The 18,622-nt window shown below is 33.1% G+C and overlaps 1 protein-coding gene across 9 annotated transcripts in view; it reads right to left on the reverse strand.

Moving 5' to 3' along the window:
- The window catches only part of EPHA5 (EPH receptor A5), a 312,460-nt gene that overhangs the window by 86,779 nt on the left and 207,059 nt on the right, over positions 1-18,622 (reverse strand). For all 9 annotated transcript variants that reach the window (XM_084758024.1, XM_084758022.1, XM_084758021.1 and 6 more), the window contains one exon: positions 2,882-3,006. In XM_084758024.1, coding sequence (XP_084614150.1) covers positions 2,882-3,006 — 125 coding nt within the window. The remainder of the gene's footprint in view (positions 1-2,881; positions 3,007-18,622) is intronic.

Raw genomic sequence — 18,622 nt, forward strand, 5'->3', positions numbered from 1 at the left:
CTTACTTATATTGTACCATGTGCATAGTCAGGACACCTAGACAAATAAAGCCAAGGTTACTAGTCAGGGAGACAGGCCAGGGATTTTGGGGGTAAAGACCCAAATATTGTTAATTGGTTTATATCATTGCTTGAAGAGAAGAAAAACAGTGTAGACACACAAGCACACATTAAATGTCTAGTGTTTGTGCGAATAAACTGTTTCAACCCATATAATGACATATGATCATTTACATAACTTTTGCTGTAAAGATATTAATGATTTCCATTATATACTGTTAACAGGGTAAAATCCATTTTAATTAAAATAATGATTAGACATATAAGATGCTTATAAGCAAAGTTAGTATGTCTTTCCTTGTGTATATGTTTAATTCTGTACAACTTTGCAATGTGTAGATTAGTAAAGGTTATAGAGAAATTGGAAATATAATATTTCTTTCTTTTCTATTTTCTCTCTCTCTTTTTTTTTTGGGGGGGGGGACAGGGTTTCTCTGTGTAGCCTTGGCCGTCCTGGACACACTTTGTAGACCAGGCTAGCCTGGAGCTCCGTCTGCCTCTGCCTCCCCAAGTGCTGAGATTAAAGGGCAGATGAGCCACCACAGCCTGCTGGAAATGTAATCTTAATTTACAAGTTATTATGCATAGACTGTGTATATGGTAGATGATGTCCAGAATTCATATGGATTCTTGAGTTTCTGATTACTAATCTCCAGAAGTGGGAAGCAGTGAGGCCACTGTATTTCACCACATTAACTCTAATTTTACTGACAGAAAACTGTATCAACCATATTTCAAAATAATTTCATAACAAAAGCATTTTCTATTAGTGATTTAGTGCATTCAAACCCTCCTTTTGGTGTGGATAACAAGGCACTAGGATGGGCAGTGCAAGATGAGAACAATAAGAAGAAATTATAATGGAATATGAAGTTGACATGATTAAATCAATTCCATTATATTGTATGGTAACCTAGTAAATTGCACAACAAAAGAAACAGTTTTTTTTTAAATAAGCCCAACAGTTTTGTGAAAAAAACTTTAAAATATTATTCTTTATGTGCTGTGTGATCCAATTAGTCTTATTCAACAGAATCATAACTCATTAAGAAGATGAAAGGATCCTCACTGTAGACATTAAAAACCTAGATATAACATTATAGGAAGCTTTCCTACCACCTCATCTCTTCCATTACTGCTTTGTCTTTATTTAAGATTCCACACAGTTAACTGTAGAATCAACAATCAATGAAAGTCATCTAAATCCTTAAATGTTATGGAAATTATCAGTGACTACATTATCTTAGACTTTATTTTCTATGCATGTACATGGAGTTTGAAATTTATAAATGATTTTTGTTAGGTAATCTGTGCATTTCATACGGTAAGGAAAAGATAAATCCTTGTTGCCAATTTCCTATGTTGGGAAGACTCTTCAGAATCACAAAGGAATGTTTTGTGCTTTCTTCCATCCCATTTTCTTCTGCTCTATAAGTGGAGTGGTCCTTCTACTAAGCTCCCGCATTCCACTCTATTGGGTTAGCTTGTGTCTACAGTGCTCCTGTTATTTTCTGGTCCAACTCAAAGAGATTCGGCACACTCTAGTCAAGGTCTCCAATTCCCCTCTTAGGATTGGTTTGCACAGCCATCTAACTTCTTGAATTCTTTATTATAACTTGTGTTTTATATGTCTATCTGTATCATATCATATCATATCTATCTATCTATCTATCCATCATTTATCTGTCATTTAGGTCTAAGGTACACAAAGTCAAACTTGCACTGGATGGGAGGTAGAAAGATGAATTCATTATTTCCGACACATATGCCAATCTATCAGTAGAAATTCCAAACTTACTCTGAGCTTTCAACAATACAATTCTACTTTAAGTAGCTTTCTTGATTACAGAGTCAAAACAAAGAGGATGTTTTCCTTCTTTATATAACAGCCTGTGTGTGTGTGTGTGTGCGTGTGTGTGTGTGTTTAATTGGTAGGTACACAATTCATATATAAATTATTCAGAGAAGCATAGGAAATCATGAAAATTGGGACTGTAAAGAACATATTTTCAGTTTTTCTCAAGTTTTAAAATTACACATAATAGAGTTTTAGACGTGTGTGTGTGTGTGTGTGTGTGTGTGTGTGTGTGTGTGTGTGTGTTTCCCATACTTCAAAGAAAATCTTACTGTACTGAGTGGCTGGCCATAGGTTCCAATAGTTTTCTTTTTATGATAGTGCATGTGCTACAGAAAAATCAACAGGTTAAATGTTTTCTACACTTTCCTAATGTCTTATGAGTTCTCTTTTATTTTATTGATATTTTTCCATTTTGTGTGTTCTGTGCTGAGCTTGTGTACTTGTGTGGATTAATGTGCATACATGTGCATGCATGTGGAAGCCAAAGCTTGTTGTAGAAAACCATTCTGATCTCTCATGCACCTTACTTAATGTGGTAGTGTCTCATTCAAACCCAGAGCTCATAATATTACTAGGGTTGCTTGGCAGCTTCCTCTGGGAGACTCCTTTATTCTACTTTCTGAAGCAGAAATTGCAGGATGCAAGCCATATCCATTGATCATTTACATGGGTTCTGGGAATCACAACCCAGTTTCTTTTGCTTGAGGTGCTATAATGTTAAGTGGTTATCTTTCAACTTGATATCAGTTAAGCTGGCTATGCATCCTTATCCATCTGTGGCCACCACAGAATGTGACTAGAAGGCTCACTGCAGGCATCTGGCCCCCACAAGCACAACTGATACATAGGCGTGTGTTAATTTGCACATAAAAGTACAACCTATGCTTGTACAATTCTAGAAGTGAAGTTGTTGAGGTAGAAAGAAAAAAAAAAGAGGTTTTGGTTTTTGTTTTACTAGTCTCACCTTTTCAAAGTACTTGATTTCGTACTCCAAGATGATTCCGTTGGGGCGATCTGGCTCTTGCCAAGACAAAGAGATGCTGTTCTTTGCAATCTTCCCTTTTTTCACATTGGTGACTGGAGATGGGGCTGTAATATAACACAAATAAATAATAACATGGTTAATAGAATCTTGAAGTTACAACCTACTCTGTGTAACAATCGGCATGTTATTATATAACTATTATTACAGAATAGAGTTTTGTTTATTCTGAAAAAGTTATTTTCTATATTAAAGTTGCTAATAACTATTAAGTTACATACAATTATCTCTTTATCTTGACAATCATAAAATAAAACTGTAGCTATCTAGGATCTCTTCTTTGTGCTCTGGTCAAATATAGATAAATAAATTTACTTTATTCTTTTATAGAATAGAGATTTCTAATGAGCACATATGTTATTTATTTTGTTGTTGATAGAAAAGTTATTTGATAAAATTCAGAACTATTTCATTGGCCATGTTTTCAAAATGTATAAATTCTCCTTCTGGTAATAAGGAATTATTTGCTAGAAAATTATGTTTCAAATATTATTGATCTTTCACATATTTATTACTTTAATATTACATATTAAAAATAAATTAACATATAATTCATATTTAAGGTATTCTAGAACACAATTTAATAAATATTATATTTCAAAATTTTAATAGTAGAAAATTGATTTTTGTTTTCCCCAAGTATTTTATTTCAAATCACTCTTATGATGGTATTCATTGATATCAACTAGAATGCTTATTCGATGACTATTTTTACTAAAAGTGCAAATATATATATACATATATATATTTATTCCTTCAAATACAGATGGATATGTGAGTTCAGAAAACATTTGAAACTTAGTAAACATCAATATTCATCATGTGCTGAGATTTTTTCTTAGAATCCCTGGATATGATTAATAAGGAGTAGATATTTTTCCTAACATAAGTAATTTCAATTTTGTAGAAGGGAGAACTTACAAAAATAATTAGTCACAATGGACTTGTGGATAGTGTCCAAAGATATGGTTATCCCTGAAAGTCTAGAGATTTGGTTTTGAGTCTTGAAGATAGCAAAAATGAGGTCCACCTCCTTAACTTACCTAAATGGTATACCATGTCCAACCACATTTTGGTTAGTGATTAAAAACAGGTATAAAATTATGATTCCATAGTATGATTCTGCCCAGTATGTTCATGGCTATGCTGTGTGTATTACATAATTTTTACAAACAACTAGACCACCAAATGAACCATGTCACACTATAAGTTCTCACTAAGCAGAAAGCTTACTTATAAGACCTAACAATGTAAATGTTGTGTTGATATTTGTTATGTGGCATTGATTTTGAAAATAATGATGGGAATAAAGTACATATATATTCAGCATATACACAATATCCCTACAGATATTTTAATGCACAGACTGCAAGTGGTTGAATATGTATATGAATAAAACTTATATGAAGGGCTGGCTGTGTGGGTAAAAATGTAGAAGAATGGATAGAGAGATGATAAATTAGTGGATAGTGGTTTTTAATACAAATGACATCAGCCATGAAGGGTAGTGTAATATCTAATCAGAGGCATTAGCCTGTGTAGAAACCTGTTGAAGTTAAATATGTGTGTATACAAATTTATACACAAATTACATGTCTAAATGGTACATACAATTCTGTATGTGAAACCATAGGTAATATATCGTATAATTTATTGGATTTCTGGATTGCCCAAAACAGCTTTTAAAAGTAGATAACCAGTTTTTGACAAAACTTTGAAAAAAACAGATCATGAGGATCCTATTTTTATGTGTGCGGGTGTTGGGCCTGCATGCCTGTGCACGGAGACCAGAAGAGGGCCTCACATTTCTTCAGACTGAAGTTGGACAGTTTTGAGTCACCCCGTGGGTGCTAGGAATCAAAGTCAGTTTCTCTAGATGTGCAGCAAGTGCTCTTCACTGCCGCACCATCTCTCCAGGCTCAATAGAACTTATTCTTGAGCCAAAAATGAGTGACCGAGGCCCGGGAACACAGTTATAGGTAACCTCAAATTCTACGTTCCATCGTGGATGTGCTTTAAGGAAGTCCTGTCCTCCTTGTCAGCGTGTTTTCTGCTTCCCAGCCCCATCTCTCCAGGCTCTAGCCCAGGCAGGCCTCAAACTCCCTGAGATCTGTCTTCCTCACAGTAACACTCTTAAGTAAGGTCAATTTTCCTATGGCGTTTGAATGAAAGAATAATTGGACAGATGCAGCACTTCAAACAAAGAATTGAGATTTGGGCATATACAGGAGTAAGCTATGTACTCCCAACATGTGGAAATGAAATAACTAATGACTGACATAATAGTTAGATAAATAATGGCAAATATATTTATTGAATAATATTCAGTTATGAGTTTGGCTTAAATGTTTATATTAATACAATAACATTTAAAGACTTGTAGTATTATTGAAAACTTGACTAATATATTTGTAAAATAATAACTACCTCAAAGTGATGTTAGGAAATAACAGCCCAAAACTAACCGCCAAGATGTAATATTTTATAATATATTTGCATTCATCAAAGTTATCCCTAAAATTCCTAGATTTTGACGAATTTTTGATTTAGAAAATGTGATGAATTTTCAAAATCATTTTTTCTTTGTGTGTGTGTGTTAAAGTGTGTTTTATTTCTTATTTTTTATTGGTTCAATATTTTTAATTAATTTATTCAGATTACATCTCATTTGTATCCTCACTTTTATCTTCCCGTTCCTCCTGCTCTCTCTCACCCTTTTCTCCTTCCCTAGGTCTGTGACAGAAGGGGACCTCTTTCCCCACCATATGGTCACAGCACAGCCTACCAAGTCTCATAGTGGCAGCCTGATTATCTTTTTTCTGAGTGCCACCCGGCCTTCCCACCATTTTCATGGTTCCAAAGAGAGACAAATTAACATGTGTTTTTTATTTTGATAAAGTTTCAGGGAACCATATTGTTTTATATCTACCTAAAATTATACACAATACATATAAGTGTATGCAACCAGCCTACCTCAAGAAGATGATGAACACAAGAGAACCTTCTTTGGAGATGGTTTCAAATGTGGCAAACAGCCACTGGGCAAAATGTCCTTGTTTCTACCACAGACAGAATTCTGCCTAAACATGAGTAAGGTTGGATGCAGGCAGAGTCGATGGCCAAACTCTGCTAAGACAGGGTAAACAAGTCCTCACTAGTTCCTGCCTCAAAAATATGTATATCAGATATATTGAGTCAGATAGTGTAAGATGATGCTCCAACAATATAGAGAATTTTGGGTGACTGCTCAGGCAGCAAACTGTCTCTGTCATCTTCTCATTTGGGAAGCTGCCAACCTGCGTTCCCTGTATACTCAGGTAATTAATTTTATTCCTTCTCAAGTCTCCGATGGGGTTGAAGACCAGACAGTTTAGTTTGACAATTAAGCTTAGTGGCTTAGGGGTTAAGATGTTTTTAGGTCTAGAAAGATATTATAAGTTGATAATAATGAGATATGATAGATATTAATTTACACTCAGAATTTTAGACTCCCAAGATAGGAAATATTTTTTTTCAAAGCTGCCAAACACAAATAGCCAAAACACTATGAACTGTATATTTGTGTATTGTATATATATGTAATATTATAAATGTATGTGAATATATTTAATAAAATTGTTTTAAAAAGAAATTACATATATATTCATATATGTGCATATTTATAATCACATACATGTTAAATGGAGTTAAGCTACTTGGGCTAACATCTTCCCCAGGAGAACCATACACTAACCATATGCCATATAATCCTCAGGATTCAAATAAGAAAAATTTCCTTATGAATAGTCAGCCTGGGTAATCGAAATGATTTTCAAAGCAATATAGATCACCAATGAAGTCCTTTGTTGCCTCTCAGAAGTTGAGAGTAATACCTGCTGTTGAAGATATCACACACCTATGACACAGAACTCATATATTTGATATGAATCAGAAATAAAAGCCTCTTTCTTGTGGTCTTAAATATGACCCCAGGAAATATTAGGCAGGCTGCCAAGGGAGGGGAGTAATAAACATCCCTACCAATCTACAACACCAATAAACCAAGAATATGAAAAACATAGGAAGCTAAACATAAAGATGCAATAACTGACTCATATGTAGGTAGCAACCAACAGCTGTCTAACTTGATTTAAGGCTCACTTAACTAGAGGAAAATCAACCTTGGTTCTGGAAACCAATCCTGATGTCAAGTGTTAGTTAAGTCACAGACTGTATTCTGAGGCCATGGGTTACTAATGTAACTTTTCTAGACTAGGATGATTCTTCACCACATTAAATCTTATTCTAATACTGACAGATAAGTTTAGTGAACAAGCAAAATCAAAGAAGGCTCCTTCTTTTATTAAACGTTTTAGGAAATACCATAATTATGTTTCTCCCTCCCCTTTCCCTCCCCCAAACCATTCCATATTTTCCTCTTTGTTATCTTTTAAATTAAGTGTTAAAGGATCTAAGCTTTGTTTAATATAGAATAATGCCTTTTTTATTTCTTAAAACAGCATGAACATTGTGTTTAATGTAATAAAAAGCAATATTCTTCAGTTTCAGTAGTTCATGCTGATTATGCAGACAAAATTAATTATAAAAATATTCTACACAATGCTTACTAGCCGTGTGTGTGTGTGTGTGTGTGTGTGTGTGTGTGTGTGTGTGTGTAATGATTGAAGTGATATTTAATCAAATACAAAAAGAAGAACACACACACTATGTTGGGGCTATTTCATCTTAGTAAACACAAATTAAATGTAAGTGGAGGAAAAGAAACATGGTTCAGCAGTGATAAATACCAGGGTTCAGTTCATAGAGAGCATTAGTGTCTCATGACCATTTGTAACTCCAACTCTTCTGACCTAACTGCTCAGGAGGCACCCAGATATATTCATTAAGTCATATATATGTTTATATATATGCATATATATGATTAACATTTTCAGAAAAATATTGCAGCAATATTAAAATAGTCTTATTATGTGGCTGTCCATGGTGCTAAGTGTGATTACCTTTATTTCTTTAAATTTTTCCCTAAAACCCCTTCCTTGGGCAATAGAGTTGGTTAGTCAGTGAGAGCAGTCATTGTTCCTGAGAGAACCCGGTTTTACTCCCAGGATCCACATAGAGTATACAGTGAGCTGTTTGAGACTCAGCTGGCTTGCGTTCTGTTCTTCACTGCCCTTAAATACTTATATTAAGTAAGAGTTGTTATAAATATTTTAAAACATAATCTATATGCAAATATGTGGAGTAATTTTATATCTATATGTAAAATATGATAATATATAACTTAAAGATGGAAATATGGGCTTTAGATGTATTGCTTCAGTGAGCCCCTTAGTAAATCTTTCTTTCATGTATTCGGAAAGAAATGATGAGAAGGGAAATCAAGAAGATAAGCATTACTGAAAATTAAACTGACACACAAATTTATAAAATTCAAAACATTAAATTAGACAAACTTTAGATCCTAAATCTAATCCATTTTACTTTATTTACTAATCTATAAAATTAATTTTATGTTATGGGTATTTTGGTTGCAATATGTCTGTGCCCCACATGTGTGCCTCATGACCAAATAGATCAGAAGAGTTGGACTTACAGATGGATACGAAGAACCATGTGCATGTTGGGAACTGAACCCTGATGTTTGTAACCACTAAACCATCTTTTTATTCCCTTCATTTGACTTTAATTGTGTTGAAAAGGTGAAATATCCCTGACTTTATCATCATGTATGTATCCATTTCTATTTGATTAGGAGGGAAGAATGGGAGGATACAAGGGATGGGATAACCATTAAGATGTAACAAGAATAAATTAATAAAAATAAATAAAATAAAGTTATATATTACTTCAATCATGGCATACATGCATTCAAATTCTCTTTAATTTACAGTCAAGTTACAGTCAAGTTCTGTCCAGCAATTCAGAAAGTGCAAAATCATAAAAGAGCATTCACTGTGTAGCTCCAGCCTACAGAACAAGTTAGCTCACCAGCACTGCCCACCGTGTGGTAGCTCTTTCCACTTAGGGGCAGCAGGCAGATTGGTAGCTGTGGTGCATTCCACCACCGCAGGTCTCAAGACAGAGTCTGTATACACTGCTAGCTTTGTTGAAGATCAAAAGTAAACTTTAAGCTACGTTTTCTGCTGAAAGCAGATCACCTTTATGATGAAACCCAGGGACCACACAATCATAGGTTCACTGCTTTATAAATAGTTTAATTAAGCTTCATATAATTATTATTCTCTTATATCTGTTTTGGAGTATACCATCAATTTCAGGTAGGAAAATAGAAAATATTCCTTAATAAATAAGAAGTGCAGTTGCTGAATTATAAAATCATTTAAGTTTATTAAAAAGGAAAGTGACATAGATAAACAGAAATAGAGTGAATTTTGCATATGTAGTACATGTCATGTTTAATGCACACATTTTGGTATATTCAATAAATCATTATTTCTGTATTATAAATAGATATTACTGGAATATGAAAAAATCAGAATCCATTCTAAATCTACCTTATATGTGTGATTTCTACAAAAGAAAAGGATGTCTTAAAGCTTTCTTTTGACATAAAAATTTAATATGCCCATTCATACACAAGCCTACAAGTACTTCATCTGAAAAGCCTGTAAGTAGATCTTTTGATGTATGAACCCAATAAAATTTCAAATGACAAATTCATAAATCCTGACATTAAATGTCACTAGTTTTAGACAAGCCATTCTTTTTAACCAAAAGAAACTAAGAGTTGAAATTTCTTATTAGCTACTGCTCATTTTTTCAAAATCTAACAACCATAAAATTTTACAATTAAGTATTGGTAAAAACCAATTGGTGAAAAACTAATATTTGACATGATTAAAATTATACCACATGTTTAAAATACTCTTTTGAAATAGTGTTCACAATGATATGAATTAGGATAAAAAGGAAATGATAAAAATAGAGAACTGTGTCACTGACATTTACAGCCACCTACTCCTAAAAGATCGTGAAAATTACACAACAAATATTAAACATAACAAGATACAAAATGACAACTGTCTATTTTTGAAAACTAAGGTTAATTCAATGCCAAATAAACTATCAGGAAATTTGTTTTCCATTAAATGCTTGTTCTTACTCTATAATATAATTCAAAACACAAAGTAGTCTTATTGTCGGTGATAATTTAACTTAATTTCTACATTATGTATTTTTTTGAGAAACAGACTATCTTTTATAGTCATCTTTTACAATAAAACTAGGTTACATTGAGTAGATAATATGACAAGTCAAGACACAGGTTTGTTTGTAAAGAAATCAGTTCCACGTATAACTTCAAGATTGATCTGTTAAAGTTAAACAGCAATTACTGGACATCCCAGCTCATCTTGTATATGAAAAATCGGTAATTATTTTGAATACCCCCAGAATTTATGGTCTTTTTTTAAAACGTAGTAAAAGCAATCTCTACTCTGACACAACATTATCTATCATCTTGTTAACTATAAAATAAATTAGAAATAAAAAAGAATACATAAAATACAATTCAATTCTAAATTATCACCTTTCCAAACTACAAAGCAATATGATGTAGCATTAATAAAAACACTTGATATGTGTGAACAAGTTCTTTTAATTTCCTTCCTGAATTTCCCTTGAACTTAAGAACATATAACTAAAAAAAAATAGTCACCACCCCAAGAACTGTGGCAATAAATCATTTTATTTATTTATCTGTTATTTCCTACAAAGAGTTACATTGGCTTTTTTATTATAACCATAATGTCCTAACTAAGGGCTTTTCCTAAAGGTGCCCCTCTTGAGGTCATCTACTAAGAAATTTAAATTATAGCAGACAACACACAGAAGATTAGAGTGGCCAGGGACACATGAGCAGTGTTCAATAGCAGCGCATCCGTACATTCTGATCTACATCAGTACCTATATCAATGGGGAAATTCCAGGCAGTAACTGGGAACTGGAGGACCACAAGATAAATGATTACAGCTGGACAACCTATTAGAGCCCAGAAGAAAGCCAAATCACAACGTTCTGTTCCGAATTAGCAATGTTATCAGATGTTTAATTCCTCTGCGCTTACCATGGGACTAATTCCAGTGAACCGTGCCACACATTCTCTAAGTGGTGGAAAAATCTCACCTAATGCTGCTATCTGATGTTGGCTTCTTATTTTTCTTTTCAAGTTACATTATGAGGGGGTTTTTTAATCCAACCTATATACATTTCTCACAAAATGTTCTTATAGTGTACAATATATGATTTTGCTTTACAACAGTGTGTGTTCATATTTACAAAAATGTATATAACCTAAATTATAAAATATTCAAAAGAACACTATATAAAAATTAGTATTTATGTGCAGAGAACTAAGTTCAAATTTCACTGTCCATTGTTTTAATATAAGGTCTAGCAGCTAGAGAGATGTTTCAGCACTTAAGAGCACTGACTCTTCTTCCAGAGGATACAGACTAGATTCCCAGTACATTCCAAAAATTTTAAATACACATAAATATAGAGTTTTGTTAAATATAGCAAATATTAAAGTACAAAACTTAGGAAGCAAAAGTACAGATATTTATACTTTTCCTGTTTTCTTCCCTCTGTGCAAACCAAGGTATATCTAGATATGAAAATTTACCATTATCAACACTATAATAATCATATAAATGAATGGGCAAGCTATGTAGATTACCAAATCTTAATTTTATTCATAAACTTTATACAAATTCAGGGAAAGTTTATGGAAATTTTATTACCTCACATTAAGTGCCAAAAGACTGTCATTGAGAATTTTTAACTTGCATAATAGTAGCTGAGACCTGTTATGATTTGCAATGACAGTCACAAGTTTCTCTGCAAGGTGTAGCAGTAGTTTCAATGATTAGGTCACACATATGGGCGAAGAAAATATATTTGGAGCATTTAGATGAAGAACTATGCTTTAAGACATAAGAAGCAGTCTTGATAGCTTCTATACTGTCTTTTGCTTTTTCAAAGATTTACTTGGAGATGATAAAAAGAAAATATATAGGGCATGTTTCTCATTTGAATGAATATAAAAAGATAGATGAGATTCTAATTCGATTCATAGAGTCCAGAGAAAAATTTAAGAATTAGGTTCTCTAAACAAGTATGTATCTGTGTTTATGTATATGTTTCTGTGTGTGTAAGAGAGAGAGGAGAGGGAGAGGAGGAGGAGGAGGAGGAGGAGAAGGAGTAGGAGGAGGAGGAGGAGAAGTGCTGAGGGTCCAGCGGAGGAGGAGGAGGAGGAGCAGGAGGAGGAGGAGGAGGAGAGAGAGAGAGAGAGAGAGAGAGAGAGAGAGAGAGAGAGAGAGAGAAGAGGGAGGGAGGGAGAGAGGTGAAGGAGAGTTGACAGTGTTTTACTTCTTTATTTTTGCTGGAAACCTTATAAGTACATAGTTGTGCATTCAAATTCTGCCACTAACAAATTATGTACCAGAGGAAGCCATCCTCAATGTTTTTATGAATCGTAAAAACTGTTAACAAAGCACAATATGAATAATCATGCACTAAATACCTACAATTTTCTAAATTTTTAAATATTCTAGATATGCTGATGGATATTATATAGTCATTATACATTTAATATCTTCTCAGTGGCAGTAGTAGCTATGATGTTCTCAATAAAGAATGGAAGCAACAGTTAATGGTAAAATGCTATGTATAAGATAAAAATGTTTTACAGAAAGTAAAAAAAGATAATCATGATGATAATTACTTAGTTTATATTATAATTAACTAATTTGGACAGTTTCATTTTGAGGGCACTGGTTTTATGATATCGAATGTGAATCATCAGAGGAAACTACTGTAGTTGACTAAATTATATTCTTCAGACCAAACCTAATGTTTTTGTGAATATTTCTAAGCTTTCTGTCCTATTACTCTCATGATCTACTAAGTGTGATCATCACACACATACAAATCATGTAATCCTTAGACAATATAATGTATTCTGTTTTTTTAATTTCCCAGATAAAGCTCAGATCATACTTCCATATGTGTCAAAAAGGTAAACTTGTGGGAATGATATACTTATAATAATAAACTCTACTATTACTAACTTCATTACATATACATACATGAGAATATTTATTTATGACCCACTTTTAAATTCAGTCATAGAAAGCTTACGGACTCTGATGAATTACATAATGCAAATATTATTTTTGCATAATTAAGCACTCAATGTTTTCCTACCTTTCATAAGAAAATGGCAAGTCTTTTGACCTGTGTACTTCCATCACAGTTTGAAACAGGAAGAAAAGGATTCTCCAGGAATTTGTGCATGGTATGCCTATTTTAATATGTCTATAGAAAGTAAAATGGATATTTCATGAATATTCAACTGACATGGAATCATCTTTAAAATCTAATTGGTAAAACAGTGTGTCCATTATTATAATTTTTTTTACTGTTCCTCTGTACCATGTGCCTGAAAGGCTGGTTTGAAAGCATACCAGAATCTCAGTTTACTAATATCTTGTTCATCAGGAAAATTAACTGTAAGTATAAGAGTGGTAGCATATGATCCCAGGTCCAGGGAGGCAGAGAAAAAAGATTGTAATGAGTTTGAAGGCAGTTTGAACCAGAGTAAGACTAAATCTCATTAACAACATGATAAAGTTTCCAGATTCTGGCTATTAAGAATAAAGCTGCCCTGAACATAGTTGAGCAAATGTCCTTGATGTATGTTATAGCATTTTTTGGTTACATGAACAGGAGTGGTATAAATGAGTTTTGGGGTAGCACTATTCCCAATTTTCTGAGAAAGATCCAGATTGATTTCCAGAGTGGTTGTGGAAGTTTGCACTCCCACCAGTAATGTAGGAGTGTTCCTCTTGCTCCATATCCTCCCCAGGATGTGCTGTTACTTGAGTTTTTTATCTCAGCCATTCTGTTGGCTGTAGGGTGGAATCTCAGAATCATTTTGATTTGCATTTTCCTGATGACTAGGGACACTGAGCATTTCTCTAAGTGTTTCATAGCCATTCGACATTCCTCTGTTGAAAATTCTCACTTTAATTCTGAGCCCCATTTTTAAATTGGATTATTTAGTTTGGTTATATATAATTTCTAGAAAATATATTTATATATTTTGTATATTAGCTCTTTTTCTGAGGTAGGGTTAGTGAAGATCTTTTCCCAGTCTGTATGCTATCATTTTGTTGTGTGGACAGTGTCCATTGCCTTACAGAAGCTTTTTGGTTTCATGAGGTCCCACAAAGTAATTTTTGATTATAGAGCCTAAAGTGTTGGTATTATATTCAGGAAGTTGTCTCCTTTGCAAATGATGGCTCAGACATTAAAATATAGGCTCACAATCAAAAATACAAGTATGTGTTTTAATTCTTAACTTTGAGAGAATAGTCAAAATTACAGATAAACAAACAAGTCTTAATTCCTTTAATAATAAAGTTATTGATAGGATTCAAACCTGTTGTGTTTATATCATATGATATTACATTTTAGCTTTTAATAGATTAATTCAAGAGAACTATTTAATTTTGTCAAAGTGTTATGTAATTTAAAAAATTGGATCTGTGATTAAGAGTATATTGTTCTAAGTAATTCACAAGGCACAAGATTTGGAGTGCATATTATATGAAATGACATATTTGACCACCTGTCCTTGGAGGGGAGGCCTAATAGCACTCAAAGAAAGAACAAGCAGGCTGCCAAGATGAGACTTAATAGCCTATGACCATATAGTGGGGGAGGAGGTCCCCCTCAGTCTTAGACCTAGGGGAGGGGAATAGGGTGAAAGCTGAAGGGAGGGAGGAATAGGAGGATACAAGTGATGGATAACAATGGAGTTGTAATCTGAATAAATTAATTTAAAAAAGAAAAAATACAAGTAATTAAAATCATTAAATACATATAGTAAAATATTATATGTATTTTAATCGGTAATTTAACTGTTATTCCTATTTTTATTCTCTGTTCTTACATAATGCAATGGGAATCAAGAGTTATCTTTCTCAAAGAAGGACAGATACAGGTCTTCAAATTTCAGAACTGAAAGTAGTATTTTTACTTAAATATAACATCAGAGTAGGATCATTCTTGCCATAAACTAATACTTACAAAGAACATACTATGAACCAAGAACTATTCTAAATGTTAAAAAAAAATAGCAGTAACCTAAGAATCATACTGTGTCCAAGCCTGTGGTTAAGCTAATTGTTTCTTTAAGAACCATGTCATAAATTGACCAAGAGCTGAACTTCCAAAAGAACAAACTGGCAAAACAGTGCATAGCTATCTGATTACTCTGGGTACTTCATGTCTATCTTTTCAAGCTACTGTTCCCATGGTGAAGCCCATGCCTCAGTTAGTTCATCAGTAAGCTAAGCCTGTTTTGTTTTTGGTAATATGTATACAGGTGACCAACAAGGGAAATGTATGTTTGAGTATAAACCTTTACAGGTATATAAGTAGGTATAAATGTGACATTTATTTGAGTTGCATTGTTTTGCTGCATTTATCTTCAAATATGTAAACTGGAGTTTAGGAAACTCCAGATAAGTAAGTACGTGGAGTTAAGGACACTTGTGAAGCCAATTAAATAAGGAAATGGATGAGCTTATGATACAAATGCAAACTTGCCACTGGAGAAGGGTGGGTGCATGCAGACTGGAGGAGTACCCACCCGAAAGCAAAGATAGCATTTTTATATCTCACGTTCAACAGTGCCTGGTGTATGAAAGTGTGGTGAAGTGAGAAATTAGGAATAAGAGTTGAAAATCAGATTACATTTGAATCATCAAATTAAAAATTAATATAGTATGGTTTGTTATCACTAGTATTCCTACTCCTCTGTTGGGGACCAAATGCCAATGTTTCCAAATAAATAATATGTTTCTCCAATATAACTGTGTTATGTAATGTCAGGTTTCAGATTTTTATGCTAGGAAATATATATATATATATATATATATATATATATATATATATATGAAAGTGACTTGGTAGAGGTTTGTGTCTCCTGTTTAGGTTGCTACTAACAATGATGTTTGGTGGTAAAGATTATCTTTATTGATATAAAAGGCAAGGAAATCAGGGTGACATAGTGCAAACAAGATCTCAGAACATGTAAGGCAAGGCAGGAATACACAGTAGGTAAGAAGAAAGAAAATTTTATTTTATTTTATAAAAAAAGGATAGAAGTTCTGCTGATCTAAGTACCAAAGTATAGAAAGCTAAAAGAATATCATAAACACTAGTTATTTCAGGTTGGTGGAATTAAAATAACAAATGATTAGATAATAAACTTACACATGAGAATATTAAAGAACAAATATCTTTGCAAATGAAATAGATTAATTTATAGCAAGCAACAACAATTTAAAAAGACATGTGCATGCATGTGTGGGCTCATATGCACACACACACACAGGTACAAGATCTAGCAGTATGAACGATAGAGTATGTCAACAGTACCTCTGTTAAAATGTGCACAACGAGTGGGATAAGAAAGTTTTGTGAATCAAATATCAACTAAAGTAAAGCCAAAAGGAAATCATATTTTTAAAGTAAAGAATGAAAAATAAAATGAGCCTGACAATTTGTTTTGTCATATTTAAAATGATGCTTGGTGTTTGTTCAGAAAGATTTATAATGCCATATTTGTCCAAGTTGAAAATCTTTCCATGCAATCCTTGTCTTTTTTAAATAAGTATTTTCTTATAAATACATTTAGTAAGTCAGTGAACTCAATACCATACTCCACAACTTTCATGTATTCTATTGGTCACAAATTAATTTATCATGAATACTGAGTGATATAGTGCTAATACATCCATCTTTAGTATTTCTTTCCCTCTATTAAGATGTTATTATAAATTGGAGACTTGTATTCTTCCTAGAAATTTCAAACCCTCTAATAGATGAATTATTTTCATCAACAATAAAGTTCAAGATCTTAGAGCAGCATTCAAAGACATGCACCTTTCTCCATCTTCTTTGTCTAGTCTCAGTTTCTTTCATTGAGTTACCTGAGGTTCTCCTTGCCCAGTACAGAGACTTCAACACTCTAAAGTAACTGGGGAAAAAATGAAGCTGTAGAAACAAACTCTATAGGAAAATAAAGAGCCTGAGAATTGAATAGCCAGCTATTAGCTAATAAGAAGTTGTATTCGTCAAAGTAATAAGCAGCAAAAATCTCAACCAAGGAACTAAAAATTAAAAATAAAAGTTGGGAATAAACTATTAATATAAGCGATGCTGATAACTATTTTTTTTTAAAAGAAGTGAAGATCAAGATAACAATGGAGGAAAAGATGAATAAAATGAAATCTGAGAAGCTTATAGTTGAAAACAGCTTTAGTTGCTGGATTTCAAATACAGCTTGTGTAATCCTATCCCTTACATATTCTATTTCATATCCTAAACATTGAATATACCAAAATATAATGCATAATTAAGTGCATTTACTCCTATATACCTGAGAACTAAAAGTCATTGTTATCATATCTCACTGATATGGACCGTGAGGCAGGAAGAAATACTTTGAATTGGAATTCATCAAACTCCACCTGTGTCACTCTTAGACCATGTCCCTCATCATGATAACACCATGCCAAGTGTTCCATACTAAGACATAAGAATAGCATGGAACATTGGACTATATGTGTAAAACCTATTAAAGATTTTTAAAAGGATGCTTATCACTGTGGAATGCCTTGTTTTTGGCTCACATTTGTACCTCCTCTCAGCATTTGTTCAAGGATGTTTTTCATCTGCTTAATGCCCAATCTCCCCTGCATGGTGGTTCGACTTCTTAGGGGATAAACATCACCTGCTCTCTCACAAGCCTTTATCTCATGCCCCACTTGTGATATAAACAAAAAACATGTTTATGTCTCCTTCAATGCAATGTTTTTACTTTTAAGAACATTATTTATTAAAATATATATTTCTAATTTTAGAAGCAATAAAATGTATTGGATAACAAATAGATATTCCTAATTGAAATAGAAAACCACACTTTTCTTCTTTTTAATTTGTTAGGAGGTCAATTTAGTAAATTCATGAAAGAAGAAAATATTTTGTCAAAAGTAATAATTCAAGTGTAGTATCTGTTCTTATCAGTTTAATATCTGATACATCCTCTATCCAAGGACAATATATTAAATGGATTTTTAGAAGTAGGAGTTGGGGTAGGAGCTTGCTCCATCCACTCCACACAACCTGGTATTGCAGTACCTCCAGGAATGGTGCATCCCCTTGGGGGACTCACAAAAAAAGTAATAATTCCATAACAGAGTCAAAGCTTGAGTTAAAGCTACATATGAAATTAATTACGATTATACAGAACTAATAAGATTGTAGAAAATACTATATTCCCTTATTTGTCTGAAACATCATAAAACACAGAGAATTATTTTTATTCTTATCATATCATGACATTTACTTGCTTATTATAAAGTAATACGCATTCTAATTAACTACACTCTTTGTGACATCTTTTCGAATGTATGAGCAATACTAATGTTATGTCTTGCACTGTGCTATGGTGTATTGCTCTTTAAACAGTATTTGTTATCAGCATCTCAAGGAATAAGCAAGGAAAGGCACAAGTCTCTGTAAAGCCAAGCGTACTGAGTGAGTAGTTTTCTGCAAAGTCTGGATGAA

This window comes from Acomys minous (assembly GCF_964271855.1).
Source record: "Acomys minous genome assembly, chromosome: 15".
NCBI classification, from domain to species: domain Eukaryota; kingdom Metazoa; phylum Chordata; class Mammalia; order Rodentia; family Muridae; genus Acomys; species Acomys minous.